This window comes from Pseudorca crassidens, chromosome 14 (assembly GCF_039906515.1).
Source record: "Pseudorca crassidens isolate mPseCra1 chromosome 14, mPseCra1.hap1, whole genome shotgun sequence".
NCBI lineage: Eukaryota > Metazoa > Chordata > Mammalia > Artiodactyla > Delphinidae > Pseudorca > Pseudorca crassidens.
The window spans coordinates 58,095,632-58,113,795 of NC_090309.1; the positions used below are offsets into that span (position 1 = coordinate 58,095,632).

The 18,164-nt window shown below is 37.0% G+C and overlaps 1 protein-coding gene across 3 annotated transcripts in view; it reads right to left on the bottom strand.

Moving 5' to 3' along the window:
- EML4 (EMAP like 4) overlaps positions 1–18,164 on the bottom strand; it is a 152,996-nt gene that overhangs the window by 15,468 nt on the left and 119,364 nt on the right. For all 3 annotated transcript variants that reach the window (XM_067703140.1, XM_067703139.1, XM_067703138.1), the window contains 4 exons: positions 13,536–13,687; positions 12,328–12,453; positions 12,111–12,242; positions 11,315–11,382 (listed from right to left, as the gene is read on the bottom strand). In XM_067703140.1, coding sequence (XP_067559241.1) covers positions 11,315–11,382; positions 12,111–12,242; positions 12,328–12,453; positions 13,536–13,687 — 478 coding nt within the window. The remainder of the gene's footprint in view (positions 1–11,314; positions 11,383–12,110; positions 12,243–12,327; positions 12,454–13,535; positions 13,688–18,164) is intronic.

Genomic DNA, 18,164 nt, shown 5'->3' on the forward strand with positions numbered 1-18,164 from the left:
ATAGAAAAAAAAAAGGTTGCTGACTTTTTCTTCCTTTTAAAAGAAAAAGAAATTCTAATAATGCCCTTAAGCTGGACATGTTTCCCTTTTCTAACAAAGGATGAGTGCAAAATGTTGCGAGATACAATATAAATATACTTATACGGGCCTAGGCATGTTCTCATTTCTATTTAGGTATTCACTGAATGCCAATGATGTCTCTTTTCGAGGCACTGTCCAAATAGAAAATGACAGGATTATCAGTGTCCTTGAAGATTACACTAGAGCCAGGAAAAAGGAAATGAGCCAATTAAAACAACGATTAAGCGCCAATCTCACCGATGGTGACTACATACAGCAGAAGAACTCACAGAAGGGAAATGAATAGCAGACAGAGAAAAACCTTCGGGGAGGATGTAGAATATGAGTTGAGCTGAATGTTGAGGGAAAGAAGTAGAGGCAGTTGAGGCAGGAGGAGTGACAGCTGCACTGCCATGGAGGTGGGAAGGAGCATGGACAGTATGATGGTGGGAGGGAAAGGCAGAGGGCCATTCATTTGGTGAGAGTTCAAAGGGACCAGCAGGGGGCACTCCTCCTCTCCAGTACCCCCTGCACATGCAAGCTCTAAGTTCTTTGAAAAACACGTCTTCATTCACATTTACAGGAAAAGTCAAAATGTAAAAAGCCTCTGGACAGGTAAAACAATGACTTAAATCCAACTACAGAATAAGTGACTCTTATCAAACCCTGTTCTAAGAGCACCTGAAGGAAGAGATGGTACTTCAGAAGAGCATGGTGAGATACTGGGTACAAAGCAAAGACTGGGAATTAGGAAGGACAACTAAAGGATAGATAAGGGAGAGGAGGGCAGGTTATGGACAGCACACACAGTTAGTTGGAGGAGTTTGGAGGTGAGCACTGCCTGGCTCAGAGCAGGCACTAAAATAAATATTTATAGAATGTACAAATGAACAAATAGAAGATAAGTCTCGAACCTGACAAATGCAAAGGTTTAGCAAGAATTATGTGGCAGCAGTGCAGTGTGTAGGAAGAAGTGGTTGGGGTGGCAACAATGGAACAGGAGCAGAAAATTAAAATCACTGTCTTAATCTCATGGAACTGGATGGGACAAAAGAGCAGCAAGTTTTGTTTCTAATTATTCAGATGGAAAAATTCCACCACTAAATTCAGTAACAGCAATCATAACGACAGTTCCTTTTAATTTGGAAGCATTATAAATAATATCTGGACAGAGACCACTATGCCTTCAGATAAAAAGAAGTATTAGGGCTTCCCTGGTGGCGCAGTGGTTAAGAATTCACCTGCCAATGCAGGGGACACGGGTTCGAGCCCTGGTCCGGGAAGATCCCACATGCCGCGGAGCAACTAAGTCCATGAGCCACAACTATTGGCCCACGCGATACAACTACTGAAGCCTGTGCACCTAGAGCCCGTGCTCCACAACAAGAGAAGCCACCACAATGAGAAGCCTGCGCACCGCAATGCAGAGTAGCCCCCGCTCGCCGCAACGAAGACCCAACACAGCCAAAAATAAATAAATAAATAAATAAAAGAGAAATTTTAGGAGACAGTAAAGGGCTTAAAAGAATTAAAAAAAAAGAATAGTGATGTTGCTTAACATGCCTTCGTATATTCAAGGTAGAAGATAAAAAACTAAAGGATCCTGACTCTTCACCTATCACTGAAATCCCTTTCTAATTAAACATGTTCATGAATGAATTAGTAATTTGTGAGTTATGGGTTGAAACTTCTACGTAGCTAACCTAATTCATAAATTCTGTCTTCTACTCAGGTAAGAGAAATAGCTTCTATCTGTGAATACCTGAGTTTATTAAAAGCCAATTATTAGCAGGAAATTGGCACTTTGAAACCCTGCGCTGAATGTTTGATCATTTCCACTTCAAAAGGTGCATGAAGAACATATCTTATTGCAACTGGACAGCATCCACAGATTATAGGTTTCTTCTGAGAATGTAATTCATTAATCAATTTTTATGGCTGCCACCATGGAACTCCTAGAGCCAAGAAATGCCAAAGCTGATGCCAAGTGAACCACCTTTTCAGAGTAAGGAAACAAAATATTCCAACTTGGACTGAACAGACATACCTAAAGAACAATGAGACACAGCACCGCTCTGTAGGTATGAGGTTTCAAGTTTTTAATGAGTTTATAGAAACTTTACTATACTTTCTTAGGCATTTAAAATCACCAATTTTTATTTTGGAGAAGCCTCAACTGATACTATTTCCAGTTCAGTTTAATCTTCCTATGGAAACTGCAAACAATTTTATCTCTTTGAAAACTCCCTTTAAAAGTAATAAAAAAAGGAATTCCCTGGAGGTCCAGTGGTTAGGACTCTGTGCGTCCACTGCAGGGGGCACGGGTTCAATCCTTGGTTGGGGAACTAAGATCCTGCACACCGCACAGTCAGCCAAAAAAAAGTAATGAAAAAACCCAGAATGTCTGTTGGTATAACATGTAGAAACCTAAAACTCTGAGTCATTTACTGGTTAGAGATGGCAGCTCTCAAAAAAGAAAAAAAAAAACCAACAACAAAACCCTACCTACTTTTTCTATTTCTTTAATTACATATCAGAGATTAATTCTTCCACTTTTGGCAAGGAATTTTTAGTAATAATAACTTTGCTGTTAAAAGTATACAACTTCCATATGGATCCCCAGCAATAATTTTAAAGCTCCCACCCTTTTCACTGCATGAATTACGTTCTACCTTCAGAAAAGACTTTCTGGCTCAGGACCTCTATCCTTAACAGAAGTATGGAGAGGATTACAAATCCTTTAGCAAAGGGAATTTTCTAGAAATAAATATTAAGTTTTCACTGTGCTCACCTGCATTCTCATTCTAGTCTAGATTATACACATTGAAACCAAGCTTCTGCTTTAAGGTAATTTGCAATCATTACGGGGCTCTATAGGGCCTAAAGGACTTAAAGAATCTTTCTAAATGTCATTGCTCAGCATCAGAGATGGGAAATCTTTGGCCATATATTTAAACTAATCTGACTTGTGAGTCAAGTACCCATACACAGTACCACCATTAACTAGATGACTTTTTAAAAAAGACACTTACTGATTTCTTTAGTGGCAAAAGAGAATCATAAGATTTCAGAGCTGGAAAGTATCATACTTTACAGTCCCTAAATGAATATATATGTGTTCATAATAGGAGTTAAAAAATATTCATCATAATATAAAGTGTATCCTCTGGGTGGCAGGTTTATAACTTTTTCCCAACTGCTTTTATGAAGCTTCTCCTTATAAGAATAGGAATGTGGCTTTTATAATCGGAAAAACATAAAGTCAAAGTCAGGGGAAAGAAAAGCCCAATTCAAGCCCAATTCAACCCTCTTATTTTACAAATAAGAACACTGAAATCCCATGATGTCAAAACACTTGGCCAGTCATCAACCAACTAGTTAGTGGCAGAGCCAGGATAGAGCTTCTAGCCCTTGGGCTTTTCACTACATCACACCAGGGAAGGGTGTGATCCCATGGAAAGTGCTCTCTCTGCCTGAGCTACACTAACATTCAGGATCTAGAGAAGAAAGAAGTCAGCAAAGGAGGCAGAATTGGCGTTTATAACCCAACCGGGGAGACGGAGTGAGTTCATAAAGTGGTAAATAGTTTAAAGTAAAATGAATGACACAAGTTAAGGATTATGAGGTTTCAGAGCAGGGAGCAATCACTGAGGATGTGGGTGGTCTTGGATTTCATCACATCAAATGTGGCAAGGAGAGGTGGGATATAAATAGGTGGAGAGGGATAGGTAAGAAACTACAAAAAGGGCTGAGGTGTACCTGAAGGACAACGACTTAACCATTCTCGCTGGAATGGTGAGGGGAAAGATTTTTAATGGGCTTTAAGGGCCAGGCTAAACAAGTTTGGATTCCACTGTTCAGCAATCAAGAGGCCTTTAGGAATGTTCTAGTCCAGTTACCTCATAGTTTCTTGTGTTTGCTCAATCCATTCCTCCTGCTTGATATAAGCTCCTAACTCTTCACTGCTTCTTCAAAATCTCAGAACTCTGTCAAGGCAGGACCAATTCCACCTCCTCTGTGAAGTGTTCTCTGACCACTCAGGCTCACAGTAATTTCTCTGTTGATCTTCAAGCATTACTGCCTGTTTATGCAAGTAAACTACTGATATGACATGCTCTATATCTTTTTATGTAGTATCTAATTAGGTTATAAGCTATTTGGGGTAGAGACCATGTCTTATATAATATTTCTTTGTGCCACTCACTGCATCTAGTGCTTTACAACTTGTAGGAGCACAGAGTGACTCCGAACTGGAATTATAACAAGGCAGAACTCAAGGAGATTCATGCTGATAGAGTTCAAAGACACTGTACACCCTGGGAAATGAGCTCTGGAGTACCGATGGGCCAAGTTCAGCAACATCAAATTACAGAGGGAAACAAGCTATTCTTTTCTAATTAGAAGTTTTCTCTTTTAATTATGTCTAAGAATAAAGTCTCAGCTAGTGCTAATATGTCTTTAACATCTCCCTTCTGAGCTAAAGGAGCATTTCTTACACTCAGAACCTTTCTAGTCAACAGTAGAATTTGGTAACAGTACGTCAGCTACATTGCTGGTTTGCCAAGGTTACAGTCATCATCAAAACTAACCTTTAAAAATTGTATAAAAAATTCAAAAAAAAATGATGAGTAGAGCTGGATCACTTAAGTCTCTCCAGGTCTAACGTTCTGTAATTCCACATCGAAAACTAAATCTAATTTTTTACCTTTCTGCTCACCAGGTGCATTTTCCCAGCTTGCTCTTCCTTGTCAAAGCTGTCACTATAGATCAGAAACTTTGGGGTCTCCTCTGAAGTCACCTCTCTCAGTCTGCCCTCTCCCCTTTCCATTCCAGTATGGTTATATATAGTATGTTTTATATACTGACTCAAGTCCACGGATTTCTTTCTTTGAAACAATTTGAACTTTAATCTTTGCTTTTTATTCTCCCTACCATCATTTCAAGTCTATTGATTTCCCTACCTCTGGGTGTCTCACCTCCATTTACCAGCCTATAAAATGACTATGGCAAAAACTCCTTTCTTAAATAGTGTATTAGAATAGTGGTTTAGAAATAGAAATGGGTCCAACGAGGAAAAGAGTAAAGTTCTGTGCAAACTGCTTGGGGAATTTTGTCTGAGCTGACACCTGACATCCTGATGGGATGGCAAATATATTTGTGGTTTCTCTAAGGCCTGCAAGTGGTATAAAGATTAAAGTTTCTCTTTTGAGAAACTAGTTTCAAAAAAAAGGAAGGGAGGGACTTCCCTGGTGGCGCAGTGGTTGAGAATCTGCCTGCCAATGCAGGGGACACGGGTTCGATCCCTGGTCCGGGAAGATCCCACATGCCAGGGGGCAACTAAGCCCGTGCACCACAACTACTGAGCCTGTGCTCTAGAGCCCGCATGCCACAGCTACTGAAGCCCGTGCTCCACAATAAGAGAAGCCAAAGCAATGAGAAGCCCGCGCACCGCAACAAAGAGTAGCCCCCGCTCGCCGCAACTAGAGAAAGCCCATGTGCAGCAACGAAGACCCAATGCAGCCAAAAAATAAATAAATTAATATATACATATATAAATATTTATTTAAAAAAGGGAAAGGATGATTAATTGGGGTCTTGGAAAAATCAAGCAGAATGTATTTTACCAATAATTCAGAGATTATAAACTTTCAAATTCATAACGGCTCAGGTTCACATGTATTGTGAGCTTCATGAAGAACTTTAAATTCCATCAAGAAACATAAATTTAAAAAAATGGGAGAATGTTATATTTGAAAATGTGTGGTATGCCTAAGTGCAATTTATTAATTAAATGGCTTATATAGTCAATGGTTCAACAAATCTAAAATTTCGATAACTAATGATTAACAATTACCAGTATATACTAATTTTTATCCATTTGTATGCTTTAAGGCTTCATTTCGGTTTAGGAGATATCAGGTCTTATTTAAAGCCTTATTGAAGTGCCAGTATTACCCTGGCAAAACCAAAGACATCACAAGAAAACTACAGACCAATGTACCTCAACAATATAGATGAAAAAAATCTTCAACAAAATACTAACATACTGAATCCAGTAATATATAAAAAGAATTCTATGCCATGACCAGGTAGGATTTATGTCTGGAACACAAGGTTGATTAGACATTTGAAAATCAATTAATGTAATACTCCATATTAATAAAGGACAAAAACCATGTTATTTCAATAGACTGGAAAAGGCAGCTGAAAAACCCAACACTCTTTCATGATTAGAAATTCTCAACAACAGAAAGAAAATTTGTCAATAGGATAAAGGGCATCTATGAAAAACCCACAACTAACATTATACTTAATGGTGAAAGGCTGAATGCTTTCCCTCTAAAATAGAGAACAAGATCAGGATGACCACTCTTGCCATTTCTATTCAATATTATACTGGAGGTTCTAGTCAGGACAATTAGGCAAGAAAAAGAAAAAACAATTCAGACTGGAAAGGAAGAAAACTATATTTGCAGATTACATGATCTTGTATGCAGAAAACCCTGAGGAATCCACTAAAAAAACTATTACTAAGAAAATAGGTCAGCAAAGGTGCAAGATAAAAGATCAATATATAAAAGGTAGTTGTATTTACATATACCAGCAATGAATATTCTGGAAATGGAAATGCAATTTCATTTAAAATGGCACCAAAAAAAATGAAATACTTAGGTGTAATTTAACAAATGTGCAAATTTGTACCCTAAAAACATCTTTGAAAAAAACTGGAGACCTAAATAAATGTAAAACATCTCCTGTTCATAAATTGGAAGGCTTATTAAACTGTTAAAATAGTGACATTCCCAAATTGATCTATAAAGAGAAAAAACAATCCTTATCAAAATGCCAGCTGGCTTCGTTGTAGAAATTGACACGTTGATCTTAAAATTCATGTAGAATTCAAGGGATCCTGAATAGCTAAAACTGCTTTGAAAAAGAACAAAGTTGGAGGACTCACATTTCCCGATTTCAAAACGTACTGCAAGGCTATAATAATCAAGACTGTGGTACTGGCATAGGATGGACAGAGAGATCAATGGAATATAACTGAGAGTCCAGATAGAAACCTATATGTTTATGGTCAATTGATTTTTGACAAGGGTGTCAATATGCTTCAGTGCAGAAAGAAAAGTCTTTTCAACAAATAGTGTTGTAACAACTGGATATCCACGTGCAAAAGAATGACGCTGGATATCTATACAAAGATTAGCTCACATCATATACAAAGATGAACTCAAAATGAATCACAGACTTAAAGGTAAGAGTTAAAACTATAAAATTCTTAGAAAAAAACCATAGGAATAAATCCTGAAGACCAAAAGACAGAGGAAGAATAGATAAATGGGACTATATTTTTATATAGTAAATTTATATAAATTATGTAATTTTTATTTAAAACTTCAGTGCAACAAATATTACCATCAAGAAAGTGAAAAGACAACCCTTGGAATGAGAGAAAATATTTGCAAATCATGTTACCTGATGAGGTACTGTATCCAGAATATATAAAGAGCTCTTACAACTCAACAATAAAAAAACAAATCAATTCAAACATGAGCACAGGATATGAATAGACATTTCTCTAAAGGGGCTACACAAGTGGCCAATAAACACATAAAAAAGATACTCAACAGCATTAGCCATCAGAGAAATGCAAATCAAAACCACAATGAAAAAGTGCTTCACAGCCACTAGGATGGCTATAATCAAAACACAGGCAATAACAAGGGTTGGCGACGATGTGGAGAAATTGGAACCCTCATACTTTACTGGTAGAATTGTAAAATTGTGTAGCTGTTGTGGAAAACAATTTGGAAGCTCCTCAACATGTTAAACATAGTTAACTCTACTCCTTGGTATATACCCAAGAGAACTGAAGACATATGTCCATACAAAAACTTATGTATGACTATAACTCAAGTGGTTATTTGAAGTATATCCACACAATGGAATATTTGGTGACAAAGGGAATGAAATGCTGACACATGCTATACAACATGGATGAACCTTCAAAACATTAGGTTAAGTGAAAGAAACTAGTCACAAATGACCACATATTATATAATTCTATTTATATGAAAGGTGCAGAATAGGCAAACCTATAGAAACAGAAAGTAGATCAGTTACTCAGGGCTGGAAGTGGGTGGGAGCAATGACGAGTGACTGCTAACGGGTACAGGAATTCTCTTTGGGTTAATGACAGTGTTCTGAAATTGAGCTTGTGATGAAGGCTGCACAACTCTGTGAACGTCTTAAAAACGACTGAATTGTATACTGTAAATGGGTGAATTTTATGATATATGAATGATATCTCAATAAAGCTGTTAAAAAGACTCCTTACTATATGAGGATTAGCAATGTTAAGGAAGTACTATGTCCACTTAGGGCCATGCATTGAATTTTCTTCTCTTAGAAATATTAGTAACATATTCTTTTAAAATGATATTTTTTTAAATCACTGTGATAATTTATTCATACTTGTGCTTACTTCTTTTTAATTCTTTTTTTTAAAACTAATTTATTTATTCATTTATTTTTGGCTGCATTGGGTCTTCATTGCTGCATGCGGGCTTTCTCTAGTTGCAGCGAGCAGGGGCTACTCTTCGTTGCGGTGTGCAGGCTTCTCACTGTGGTGGCTTCTCTTGTTGCGGAGCACGAGCTCTACGCACATGGGCTTCAGTAGCTGTGGCACGTGGGCTCAGTAGTTCTGGCTCGTGGGCTCTAGAGCACAGGCTCAGTAGTTGTGACGCATGGGCTTAGCTGCTCCGCGGCATGTGGGATTTTCTTGGACCAGGGCTCAAACCCGTGTCCCCTGCATTGGCAGGCAGATTCTTAACCACTGCGCCACCAGGGAAGCCCTTACTTCTTGACTACAAGAAGTAGAAGATTTCTACATATGGACATGAAGACATCTTTAAACATTTTGCTAGTCAGCTTTTCTGGATCATGAACAATTTGGACACGTGTTGTATTAAACTAACAACAACAAAAATCCTTGCCCTAAGTGTGACTTTTTTTAGGCTTAGGGTCAGTGATAATAATCTGAATGGCTACGTTGAGGAATTTTCTGTTTTAGACAGTACAGCCACATATTCACAGATCCATGTAAAAAATAATAAAGGAGAAAGTTCTCTAAGAAACAACAGACTAACCAGATGTGAAACCAAAGACAGGAATTAAGTATAAAATGAACACTGATAACTACATCTCCCCTAGATTTTAAATAATCCCCAACTCCACACCAGAAAGGATTTCTTTTTCCACTTTTTATTTAGTTGTCATATCACTTTCATTCATAAGGTGCTTTCTACTCGCAACTCCAAGAGGAAACAATTGGCTTAGCTTTAGCTTAAGTCACTTAAAGTAAGTGACTTTTCCTGTTAAGCTTGCTAATGATGACTTCACAGTAACACTAAATGTTAGAAAGTAACTTCAGTGCAATTTAATTACAAATTGGGGCAAACTGTATTTATGTGTATGTATATATTGCACATTCATCCAATGAAGTGGTGAGTCTTAATGATTCAAGTCCTTCTAACCCTTACTACTCCACTTGGTGTTTAACTCCTTCTTATACACAGTAAATGCTTTTAAAATACTATGTCAGCCAGTGATTTAACCTTCAAAGATAAAATTTCCTTATAATATTTCTAAGTAATGCTACAAACACCATAAGTACATCTCAAAGAGTACTGGTGGAGTAGTGGAAAGAGACAAGCTTTGGAACTATATAGAACCTGAGTTAAATCCCAGCTCAATCACAAGTGATTGAACCTCTATGGATCTTGGTTTCCTGTTTGTGCAAAGGAGATATTAACGAACATTTTGTTGCATTCTTGTGAAGACTTAAAGTACTATATGAAAAGAATTTAGTACAAGGTCTGTCATCAGATACTGAATACAGGGTGGCTCTTATTCTTACTACTTCATTGATTTTAGCATTTGTGATATTTGTTCAGCTGCCCCCAAAACAGATCTGACCTGCCATATGCCTGTTTAGTCCAACTTTAAGTAATAATCTATTACTGACATGTATTTTGGGGAAATCTGAGATAGTAAAGCCATCTGTATTTGCAAGTCATCACCAATTACTCTCCCAAGCAGCCTAATTCTAAAATTCCACTATTTCAGAACCACTCAAATAGCACCTCCAGTTACATGTCCACATTTCAAAGTTTATCTTTACCTTAAAGATCTATTTTTCCATGATTCTGAGCACTATATATGAGGAGGATTTTGAATATGTTTTGACTTTCTAGAGGTATTAATTTGTATCCAAGAGCCAAAGGGGAAAACTTGCTACAAAAAAACTTCACATTGTTAAATTTAGTTAGAATTAAATAAACTGGCTGATTTGAAATATTTGTTACATAAATAAAAATATTTATAGAAGTGTGTTCACAATATTTTCACTTCATTAGAAATCAGCATTCCATATTTTCTATGGGTTTAACTTTTGAAAATTTACTTTATCTTTTTCCTCTGCCTCTTTAAAAAAGAAATTAAGTTATTTGTGATGAGGGCTACTTACCAGCAGAGGCAATAAAAAGGACTCAATTAAAAAATACAGATAATAATATATATTACCTAATAACCTTGGAAAGGTACTATACAATGTCTGCAAAGATAAGTAATTAATAACAATTTCAGGAAACATACCTTTACTTATCTACCTGTGTAGCATTTAAAAAAGAAAAAAGCTATAGCACAAACAAAAGCTCAACTGGGTTATTTCAGGTTCATTTTCCTTCCCTAAAAGATAACAAGAGAAATTTTCGATACCACAGAAAATTTCACAAAGGAGGTCAAGTCTGCTGAACTGTCACCTTCCTTAATGAAGACTATTCTGACCTTCCTATTTATCGTTTTGCAACTGCACCCTCCAGTTCCCTCTTCCTATGCTCAACCCTCCCCCAGCATAGCTCTTCATTTGCTAACTTAATTAGTTATAATGCTTATTTTTCATTCTGCCTCCACCCCTGACACACACTAAAATGTGGGCTCCACAAGGGCAGGGATTTTTGCTTTGCACTCTGATGTAGCCTGAACACCCACAATAGTGTCTAACAAACGGTAGGTGCTCAAATAATTACTGAATGATTAAATGAGTATACATAAAAGAAAAGAACAAAAAGCATAAAACTGTGCCACTTAAAAGATTAATTTTCCAGATCAGATAGAGAACATTCCTGAATAATGGTTAAACATCCCACCACTTAGATTACTCAGCTCACATTTCCCTTAAAGACCCTACCTGCCTGAGTGCGTTCCTATGGCCACCACTGTGCCACTTGGATGAAAATCTGCACAGTGTCCTGGTTCCTAGAAGAGAGACAGACAACTGTTGGGGAGTACATGAGAAAGTCTCCCTAGATCTATGGGAATAGTGGCAAAACATATTTGAAAATAACTTGTTTCACATAAACATGAAATCTCAATCAACCTTACTGTAGCCAATGGTAATACCACATGGACTTAAGAGGAAAAAGGATTTCAGAGAAGGAAGGGGACATGCTGGCAGAGTGGTGAGGGGGAAGGACCACCAGCTTGTGGCTAGGCAGTGGAACAATGGTAAGGATAACAACAAACATTTGTACAGTTCTTTAGAGTCTGCAAAGAACGTGTATACACCTTTTAGGCTAGAAAAGGTGGATATCTGGGTGGGGTAGGGAGAAAACACAGTAAGAGACCAACTCAAAAAGAAGAGAGCAGAATCTGTTAGTGGGCAGTACTTACTGAACCCAACTGCACCACCACCAGAGACCTAAACATATCCATAACAATTAATACTTCATAAAGATGTGAAATATTTTTTATTTTTACTACTGAACCTGACAGAAAAACTGAGCTTCTGTCCTGTTAATTTGCTACTTTGGAGTGGGTTCATGTACTTTGTGACTAAACACTCTCCCTCCACCCCTTCCCCTTTACTGAACTATAGAAATACACTTGGTTTTAACCAATGCTGAGTCCTATTTGCTTTGCTGCTACCATCTGCCATTTTAGGGAGATTCTGTGGGAAGATTATAATCACATTCTGTTTTACTCACATCTACGAGCCTGGTCCATTCCAGCCTGTGTTCCACCGAGTTCCACATGCACACCTGTCTGTCCTGAGCACATGTCAAGAGCAAATCTTTGAAGGGATGTGTGGCAAGACCCCAAAGCTCATCAGTATGACCCTGAAAATGAAATACACCCATTGTTATAAGAAACAAAGAGTATCATCAAAAATACTCAGTTAATGGTTAAAATCATACAGCTTACCTGTACTTCTATTTGGAAGCCATCATTAAACGTTCCCCGTAAAATAAAGTTTCGTGATGTGCCTACCAAAAATTGATCTGCCTTTCCTTCTGCTACAGCTCTGATTGTTCCATACTGATCAGGAACCTAAAAAAAATTTTGTAAAGTCACCATACACATACTAACATGCAATAATTACCACCTGAAGACCGTAGTTATAGCTGTATGCAATTATGTGGTAATAAATGACAGAATTCCAAATTTGAAAGTAATCTTATACTAATAAATTATTTGTTCAGACAATTACATTTTATTACACAGAAGTTATAATGCATTAACAACATTCTTTGGTTCAATTTTAAATTCATATTTTTATATGATTTCAAGAGTTAATGATTAGGAGTAGCGGATAAAGGAATAAGTTCTGATAGACCACATGAAGACTGTGATCTGGTTTTGTTACTTACTGGTTATATTATTCTGGGTAAGTCATTTAGCCTGAGACAAATTTCTTTATCTATAATATGGGGATATATCTTCTTGGAAATGAAACCCAAGAGCAGTACTATCAGAATCCTCTTTTTTAGAAAAGATTTTGTCTACAAAGCACGTTATGAGTAGAAAAGACTGAGCATAAATTCAAAATTTAAGTCACCAACAAACAGAAGCAATATTAAACTGAGTGAATTGCCTTTGCTCTGGCAATCATTGACTAAAATACTATTCTTAACCCATTTCACTTCCTGAGATCTCAGTTCAGTTAACAAACTTTCACTGAGCACATAATACCTGTCAGGTTTTATGGATACACTTGGTTCATGCAATGAAGCAGACACATATGTAGATAAATAGCAATTATCATTAAGCCCACTGTTATTATTTTCAAGTTTTAAAATTAAGCTGGTCATTTTGTATACCTTGGAGTAGGATATAGTTTTCAATGAATGTCTGTTAAATTTTAAGTTTACATGGTTATATTTTTGGGTCACTAAAAATATAATCTCAGAAATAAATAAGCAAATTAATTATTCTGCTGATTTTTCTTATTCTTTCAAACTATTTTGTTTAGTGAATAGTCCTTTTTTTTTTTTTTTATTTTGAGGGAATGAAATGACAAGAATGTGCACCAAATTTCTCAGAAAAGTGTAAGTTATCTCAATGTGGGACAAAAGACATAAGTTTAGAGGGTTTAATATTTAAAAATTTTTATGTTCCGTTTTCATCCTTACCTCTATTTCTCTTTCAGGATTCAGATCGTGATCCCACAGAATTATTTTTCTGTCTTTCCCGCCTCCAGTTAATAACATACCATTTCTCATCTGACAAAGTGTGAACACACTGCCATCATGAGCTTTGATTTGTTTGCTGATCTGATAAACACCTAATATGATGAGGAGTAAAATAAGAACGTGAGTGATAACATTTTCCATCAGATTTTAGAGTCTTTTTGGAAGAAAACTTTAGCAGAACTGTAGAGTGATTGCTGAATGACTCAACAATCAAAAACCTATTTTCAGCAAGTCTTCTGCAAGGCAGGTAGTAAAGCTTTAATACAACCTTTTGCATTTATGTCAATAATCAGTTACTTTGAAAATATTTCAAAATACATTCTTACAAAAAGGTAAACTAAAGCAGTGATAATTCCACAGACAACAGAGGGTATATTAACCTCAGAACTTTACTACCTTTTATAATCATCTTACATGGTAGTTAGGGTAGGTATTATTACTCTTCTGATTTTAGAACTAAGGACATAGGTATAGAATTGGCTTAGCCAATACCACACAGTTAGCTAGTGACAAAGCTGTGACTAGGACTCAAGTCTCTTTACTCAATGTTCTTTTACGTTTGCAAAAAAAGCCTTCATTTCCTCTCGAGGCAACAGTCATAATATTTAACATTTAACCACTGCTGAACTGGAGGACTTCTGCTCTGTCAGGGATAGTAACCCCTTTTATTTGCTGAGATACTGGGGAAGGTGTGAGGCAGAAGAGGCACTGGCAGCTTGCAGCAGTGGCTTTTGACCAACCAGAAAAGTATTTTAAAAACTGATCCAGTCACACCAATGTGATAGCTGAATGACAGCCCAGTTTTCTTGTATGCTCTCAGCACTTCACAAGTACCCAGGAAGGGACAAGGCAGGTACGAAAATATAATCAGAGCCTCTTTCTTAAAGGTGAACATAAGATTTCATGATGCCTTACTCAGAGAAGCTCTTCATTCAGCTAGTGAAGCTGCTAGAGTAAGAGAAAAACTTTTTAGAAGATGAGAGCTTGCAGAATTAGTTACCAGGTTCGAAATGGCAAGGTAGAACCTGGTTTAAGTATGACCAAAGTCAGTTAATAAATACACCTTAGATCCCTTGGAAATGAAAAAAATTACAAGTTTAAAAATTGTTCAGTGGGGGCTTCCCCCACACTGAACAACGGGAGAGGCCACAACAGTGAGAGGCCCACGTACCGCAAAAAAAAAAAAAAAAAAAAAAAAAAAATTGTTCAGTGGGGGGCTTCCCCAGTGGCGCAGTGGATAAGAATCTGCCTGCCAATGCAGGGGACAAAGGTTCGATCCCTGGCCCAGGAAGATCCCACATGACGCAGAGCAACTAAGCCCGTGTGCCACAACTACTGAGCCTGTGCTCTAGAGCCCATGCTCCACAACAAGAGAAGCCACTGCAGTGAGAAGCCCGCTCATCACAACGAATAGTAGCCTCCACTCGCCGCAACTAGAGAAAGCCCGTGCGCAGCAACGAAGACTCAATGCAGCCAAAAATAAATAAATAAAAATTAATAATAATAATAAAAAAGTTCAGTGGGGAAATGGGTGAAGGTGGTTAAAGGTACAAATTTCCAGTTATAAGATAAATAAGTTTTGGGAATTTAATGCACAGCATGGTGACTATAGTTAACAATACTGTATTGTACATTTGAAAAACGTTGCTAAGGTAGTGCATCGTAAAAGTTCTCAGAACAAGAGAAAAACCTCTACTGTATGAGGTGATGGTTGTTAACTAAACTTATTGTGGCAATCATTTTAAAATATATACATATATCGGGGACTTCCCTGGTGGTGCAGTGGTTAAGAATCCGTCTGCCAGTGCAGGGGACATGGGTTTGATCCCCAGTCTGGGAAGATCCCACATGCTGCAGAGCAACTAAGCCCGAGTGCCACAACTACTGAGCCCGCGCTCTAGAGCCTGTGAGTCAAAACTACTGAGCCCACGTGCCACAACTACTGAAGCCCTTGTGCCTAGAGCCCATGCTCCGCAACAAGAGAAGCCACTGCAACGAGAAGCCCACATACCGCAACAAAGACACAACACAGCCAAAACTAAATTAAAAAAAATAAATGTATTAAAAAAAATGTGAACTGTAAAAAAAAAAATTAAAAAATATATATATCAAATCATTTTGTTGTATACCTTAAACTTACACAATGTTATATGTCAATTATACCTCAAAAACCTGCAAAAAAAATTGTTCATTTTCTAATAAAATTTTTCATCAACTTTAAATGGATAAACAAAATGTGGTATTATTCAGCCCCAAAAAGCAATGAGGTACTAATACATGCTATAACATGGATGAACCTTGAAAACATTAAGGTTCGACTGAAAGAAGTTGGTCACAAAAGACCACATATTCCATGATTCCATTTATATGAACTGTCCCACACAGGCAAATCCACAAAGACCAAAAGCGACAAACAGTTGCTAGGGACTGAGGAGAGAGAGGAATGGGAAGTGACTCCAAATGGGCACAGTGTTTCTTTTTGGGATGATGAAAATATTCTGAAGTTAGTGGTGATGATTGCACAACTCTGTGAATATATTAAAAATCACTGAATTGTACATTTTAGAAGGGTGAATTTTATGGTATGTGAAGTATATCTCAGTAAAGCTGTTATTGAGGTTGTTCATTTTTACTCATCTATCTGAGCTGCCATTACATTGTTAAAATTAAAATTTGTAGAGTTTTGGTTTCCTAAAAAAAAATTATGCTACAGCTGACTCTCAAAATTACTCAGTGTGAGGCTGCTAGTGGTACAAATATTTAATAGATGGGTATATTTGGCAGGGAGAAAGGAACGGGCTTGCCTACTTTGGAGTAGGGCTTGCCTGATTCAGCAACGCTAGGAGCAGAACTCCAACAAACTTGCTATTCAGGTCAACTGCCTCGGCTCACATCAACATTCATCACGTAAAAATACTTTAAACATTGAACAACACAACTGTGCCCAGCAGGATAGCCAGCCAATTATCTAGCATAGCTCTGATGTGACCAAGAGAGAAAGAACATCTGAGAGATGTGAATTTTCTGAGAGTATTGCTGGCTTTGCTTGGGCATTTAAAAGTGGGGGGAAAAGTGGGGGCAAAGGGCTTATTTTTCTCATGCATGGTCAAATTAACAAGAGTAATCTGAAAGTACCACGGTACCATGTAAGAAATTACAAAACGCAGAGGTGTGGCATTTCATAGCTCTCTATCAGAATGCAGGAAAGTTAAATACAGTTTCTCTATTTTTAATTCAGTTTTCCCTACTTCTAAACATGACAAATACTTTGTTAAACACTTAAGATCTTCCTAGAAAAATGGAGTCTTAGAAAATGAAAAACTGAAGAACAAATGCTTCATCAAGAATAAAAATACCCTATATAAGTAATCAACATGGTGAGATACCCACTTTCTGCCTCCTACCACCCCAGGATAGTTATTTCCTGAGGAGGACCTATATTAATTTAGCTAAAAATATGTCTGTGCTTTAAATTTAAACAAGTTACCAAAGCTTGCTTTACATAGTATTTACCCACAAAATAATTTATAATCCAAGATTTCCTTCTCATGGGTCTATATTTCTGACACTTTAATTTAAGCCAAATAATGTCTGAAATACCTGCCAAGAAAAATAATTATCCTTGTATTACAAACCTATTGTACTTCCTGGCACAATCATGGCCAAGTCCATCCAAGCTTACTTGCAAATCCCCCCTTTCTTCTCAACTCTAGCAGAAACAAGCTTCTGTAAAAACCAAGTTTACCTTGACTGCCAAATAAAGATCCTTTGGAGGGCTTTCTGTGCCTGTTTAACTACAGAATCAAATATCAGGGAGACTTTGAAATTTATGTTATATTCTTAGCAATGCGCAAATGGGTCCATGTTGATTATTTGGAGATCAGGTAAAATGGTAGTATTTCTTAAAGAAACCTGGCAAAGATTTCAGAATAATGAACATTTTAATGGTGGTGTTGATACTCTCAACTTCCTCTCCCCCACTTAAAGAATTATGAATTATTTCATATAAGAAAAATTCTGAACCATTTCCTATATGTAGGAAATAACAAATACCTTATACCCACATAAGAAATAGAAAATACTGAAACAACCTAAGTGTCCATAGATGGATGAATGGATAAAGGAAATGTGGTATATATATACAATGGAATAAAAAAGAAGGAAATCCTGCCATATGCAACATGAATAGACTGTGAAGACACTATGCTAAGTGCAAAAAGTCAGAGAGAGAAAGACAAATGCTATCAACATATGATCTAAGTTATATGTAGCATCTAAAAAAAATAAACTCACAGAAACAGAATAGACTGGTGGTTGTCAGAGGCGGGGGAGGTGGGTAGAAGAAATGGGTGAAGGTAGTCAAAAGGTACAAACTTAGAAATTTAACGCAAAGATGGTGACTACTGTTTATAATACTGTAATGTATATTTGAAAGTTGCTAAGGGAGCAGATCTTAAACGTTCTCATCACAAGAAAAAAAAACTGTGAGGTGATGGATGTTAACTAAACTTATTTTGGTAATCATTTTACAATATATACGAATATCAAGTCATTATGTTGTACACCTTA